A 5,155-nucleotide genomic window follows, 5' to 3' on the forward strand; every position below is an offset into this window, starting at 1 on the left:
AATCAAGCCATACTACGCTTCCCCCGAATCTATTCTCTACAAGCAAACTGCTCCATTCCGTAGTGGCAAAGCCTCAAATCCACCCAATAACGTCCTTCTTACTGAAGTTATACATCCCAATGATCCTCGTGCACAACAATTTGATAATGCTAAACGAGAGGAAATAGAAGGACTGATCGAAAGAGGTACTTGGAAGGTAGTGCTTCGCGATGAAGTTCCAGACAACGCAAACATCTTAAATGGACGATTCGTCCTCGCCATAAAAGGAACAAACAAGGAAGTATGGAAAGCCCGATACGTTGTACAAGGCCACAAGGACAAGATGAAACGGTCATTCGTTCACGACACCTCAACGGCACGACAGTTCAGCGTCAAACTACTTGTCGGTCTTGCTGCTCTTTTTGACTTTAGACTCTTCTCAACAGATGTCACACAGGCATATTTGCAGAGTACGGAAGAGCTCTCCCGTGATGTCTATGTTAAACCCTCATCTGAGTTCGACTTGGATTCTAATCAACTCTTGAAACTACTCAAGCCGTTGTATGGACTAGCCGATAGTGGTGACTACTGGGGTAGAACGTTAAAGCATCATCTAGAGAAGGAACTTGGGATGAAGGCCAGTGTAACCGATGCCGCCTTCTTCTTCAAACGAACTAGAGAGAAGCTTACTGGGCTATGTGCTACTTATGTTGATGACTGTCTACAAGCAGGCACTGAAGAGTTTTGTCAACAGGCCAAGTGTGTCGAAAGGAAATTCAAATGTCGACCGAGGGACTACGACAAGGTCCAATTTGCAGGCATTAAGATTGAATCCCCACCTAACGGATTCCAAGTACATCAGAAGCACTATATCTCCAAGATTAAGAACATCAGTAAGGAAGCTTCTTTCAAAGACTTTCGCTCACTTCGTGCCCAACTCGCTTGGGCCACTCAGTCCCGTCCGGATATTACATGCTCTATTGCACAGGCAGCTCAGGTTACTGAAGAAATCTTCAACTCGGACCCCACGAAGTACTGTAAGGGACTTAATTCTGTGGTAAAACATCTCCTTACCAGTACAGATCAGGTCCTCAAATTCCCTAAATTGGACCACAAAAGTCTTCGGTTACAAGTCTATTCCGATGCATCATACGGAAACAACCTTGACGGATCTTCTCAGTTAGGATATATCATTTTCCTTGCTGATGCAAATGATAATTGCCAACCATTGTTCTGGTCGTCGCACAAATCCAAACGCGTTTCCAGATCTGTCCTAGGAAGCGAAACAACGGCCTTTGCTGACGCTTTCGATATGGCCTTCGCAATGAAAAACGATCTTCACACCATGACATCGCTGGAAATTCCGATCGTTATGCTTACGGATAGTCTATCCCTGTTTGATGTTATCACTAAAGCAAAGATAACATCCGAAAGGCGACTAATGATCGATGTTAAAGTTGTCAAGGATGCATACCAGAGACACGAACTGCACGCCATTGGCTTCATTCGCTCCGAACACAACCCCGCAGATTCTTTGACCAAGGTGAAGAAAAGTGATATACTGATCGAGATGATACAACGGTCAATTCTTACACATCCTATCGAACAGTGGATCAATCACAATTCGTGAACACATGACATATGTCACGAAAAGGTTTGGGGAGTGTTAGACTTATTGACTAGACTACAGTAGATATCACACTTCTATGTTATCAATATCAATTCAGGGATTACGTAGGCTACATTTAGCTATCAATTATAGAGTCCCTTAAGGACGTGCCACCTACAATTCTACTTGTTTAGGGTGTAACCGTTTAGACATATTTCGTGGGTGCCGCAACCTCCCTTTTATGGTAGTGCGCCTACTTTTATTGTAGAGTCAATAGGACTATAAAGCCAGGTCGAAGACGCTACTCGTCTTCGACCTCAGCACATTCGATCACCTGAACCATCAACCCGACAACCCCGTCCCCCCCGACCGTGCTCACCGTCCGTAGCGGTTCTGAGGCAATAGCCTGCCGCTCCTCCCCCTCCCATTAAGGTAACCCTATTTACCACCCCTTTTCCCCTTTACTAAAATCCCCTCCGGACCGCCCCCTTTCGGTCGGTCTCCCGACAACTTGGGGCGATTCGGAGGCCAATAATCTGACGATCTTTCATTGTTGCCTGGAAGTGGCAACAAGGCCCACGCATGTAGCCAATTATATGACCGTGAAAAGAAATGCATGGCTGGACGTTCGCAAGTATCTTTCTATCATTGCTGCCAATCCACAATTCGTCGAAAGCATATTCCTCATCACCCTATCACATCACCCCACTCCAAAACAGCCTGTCCCCCCAAAATCCCGATCACCTTATCCCGACTCATAGCCTCGCATGCATCTCCCCTCCTTCCTCCCCGCCCCGAGATCGGCAACCCAACGCCGCAATGCCCGACTCCACCCCAGCCCTCGTCCCACCCCTCTCCCCGCCTCTCATCCGCACTCTCCGCTTCTCCGCCGCCTTCCCGCCCCCCACTGCCTCCGCCCTAGCGCCCTCCCTCCGCCGCATCGCCTCCGCCCTTCTCGCCGTGCAAGCGCAGGACCCCGACGCGGCGCTCCTCTCCTTCTGGCTTCGTCTCCCCTCCCCGCGCCCCCCGCGCGCCGTCCTCGCCCCGCTGCTCCTCTCCGGCTCGTCGCCGGCCGGCCTCTCGCGCGTGTGGGCGAACCGCATAACCCTGCAAGTCGTCACCACGCGCGACCGCGCCTCCCTGTCCCCCGCGGTGCTGTCGCAGCTTCGCAAGGGCACCCTCTCGTCCGTGCGCCGGCTGCGGCTCGCCGCCGCGGCCGAGCGCGTCCTCGGCTCCGTCGACGCTTCCATGGGCGTGTGGCTCGCGCAGGGCCGCCGCGTGACCTCGCAGGACGTGGACGCGCGCGTGGAAGAGGAACTGGATCGCGAGCGCCGCGAGGCCCGCGCGGAGGAGAGGAGTTGCTTCAGCGCAGAGGCGGTGGGGGACGCGCGGCGCGTGCTCAGGTACTCGCTGTTCGTGCTGGCGACGGCCGACGGGCGCGCCGAGCGCGTCATGACGCCGGGCGACGGGAGACGCATCGTCGTGCAGAAGAGCGAGGGGGTACGTGAAAGAATGGTGGGCATGGAAGAGGGGACGAGGGAGTGCGTGAAGCGCTACTTTGAGGGGTACGGCCCAGCGACGGAGGCGGATGTGAGGTACTGGCTCGGCGTGCCGGCGGCGCAGAGCAAGCAGGCGGTGGAGGGGCTGGTGGAGGACGGGGAGCTGCGGCGGGTGCATACGGAGATGGGGGAGATGCTGGTGCGGAAGGGGTGCCGCGTTGAGAGGAGGGAGGAGGGGGTGCGATTGGTGGGGCGGTTCGAGCCGGTGTTGCTGGCCCATAAGGATAAAAAGTGGGTGGTGGACGAGGGTGTCAGACGGAGGGTATGGAGTAGGAACGCGGATGTGGTGGCGTGCGTGCTGGTGGGCGGCAGGGTGAAGGGCGTGTGGAAGAAGGAGGCCGGTGGGATCAGGGTTAGGCTGTTTGAGGGGGGTGTTGAGGAGTGGGTCGGGGAGGTGTTTGGGAAGGCGAGGGAGATATTGGAGGGGTTTTACGGAGTTGAGGGGACGGTCGAGGTGAGAGTTGAAAGGGAGGGCGAGGCTGTTTTGATCGAGGAGGGTGGCGCAGGGGAGGTGGCAGGCAGGAAAAGGCGGAGGAGGCGATAGCATGGCAAGCGAGGGGCGAAGAAGTTGCGAGGCTGGTGCTGGTGCTCGCGGTGCATTTTATGAATGGTCAAGGGTACTCTACGTTACGGGGGGGCGGCTCAATGTTTTCTGCTTTTTTCGAATTTGTCAGCATTTTGGAAGCGTTGATTGGATCCGCACATCGTTCAGTGCCGCAAAACTCCTCACCTGTGTAGCTGGACGAGGTCTCGTTGAGTGTGCTAGATCCAGGAGCGGCAAAGTTACAAACCCATGCGGACGGCAGCTGCAATGGCGGCCTCCTCCACCACGGACTCGTACCGCGCGGCGAACGACGTGTACTCAAGGCCGTCGGTCTTGGACGGCACGCGCATACCGATGCTATATCTCGGGCTGTTTACCTTGATGATACGCTCCTCGCACTCGACAATCCGGCAGTAGTTCTTCATCATCATCGCCTTCCCAGCGTATCTCACAATATGTCCCTGTGTAGCGCAGCTTCCAAAGGCGTCGCACAGAACGCGGCTGGAGACGTGGCGAGAGTAGACGAGCTCGTGCGTCTGCAGGTGCTGCAAGGCGGCGGCGTCGATGCACACGGCATCCTTGACTACGTCTTCCAGAACTTCCTTTTCGTCGTCGGAGAGACACACCTTCTCGCCGTTCTCCAACTCGGTGCACTTCTTTTCGCCGGGACAGTCGTCGTCGGACGAGCACGTGAAGTCCATCGAGGGAAAACAGAAGCACTTCTCGTCCGACAATTGGCACTCTGCGGTCATCAGCCCACTGCATGTGGTACCGGTTGGGCAGTCACTCCCGGAGCTGCACGTGGCTTGGCGCAGCGCATGGAGCGGGAGCGACGGCGCGGAGAGAGACGCTGTGATGAGGGTGAGGGGCAGGAGGAGGAGGAGGAGGGAGGGAGACATGACGGCGATTATTGTGTGTTTGGGTCGCGGAAGTTTCGGAGTTTTGGGGTCGGGTGGGGTGCTGGAGCGATGACTGATAGTGGGTGGCGATGCGCGGGGTGTGGGGGCGGCCCGTATTTATAAGACTGCGGGCTTCGGGTAGTGTCAAGGTGTAACAGTAACCATTGTGAACATAAATCGGTTTTTTTCCGGTACACTTGCCCTCACTCCACAAAATTATCCACAAAATAAGATCAACAACTCCATTCTCCTCCGAATAAAAGCCATTCCGGTTCTGCGCTCTTCACATTGCTTGTTTACGGGCAACAAAAAGCACATTAGGGACATGCATAGCCGCTTCGAACCAGCAATAAACGCATGAAAACAAGTCCATTTACCGATCATTACAAAAACCGGTCATTTAATCTATCATATCTTGGGCACCGTGGCCCAGCACAGGTCAAATTAAGGGCCCATATTCACAGCGCGTTGTGCTCGTTGGCGAGCAATCATCCGCCTGACGTCACGGGTCTCATGGCAGCGAGCACGCCTGCTAACGCGTTCCGGACGAAGTTACTGAGCAAGT

General features: G+C 54.6%; 1 protein-coding gene across 1 annotated transcript; it reads right to left on the minus strand.

Annotated features, from left to right (window-relative positions):
- Positions 1-3,930: 3,930 nt before the first annotated feature.
- On the minus strand, positions 3,931-4,392 carry CHC_T00002295001 (hypothetical protein). Its single transcript, XM_005713188.1, has one exon. The coding sequence runs from the start codon at positions 4,390-4,392 to the stop codon at positions 3,931-3,933; it is 462 nt and encodes a 153-aa protein (XP_005713245.1).
- Positions 4,393-5,155: the final 763 nt, after the last annotated feature.

The sequence above is a fragment of the Chondrus crispus genome, genomic scaffold, assembly GCF_000350225.1.
Source record: "Chondrus crispus Stackhouse genomic scaffold, scaffold_133, whole genome shotgun sequence".
In the NCBI taxonomy this organism is placed as follows: domain Eukaryota; phylum Rhodophyta; class Florideophyceae; order Gigartinales; family Gigartinaceae; genus Chondrus; species Chondrus crispus.

Coding starts and splice junctions, on each gene's coding strand:
- CHC_T00002295001 (XM_005713188.1), bottom strand. CDS start 4,392: ATGGACTTCACGTGCTCGTCCGACGACGACTGTCCCGGCGAAAAGAAG.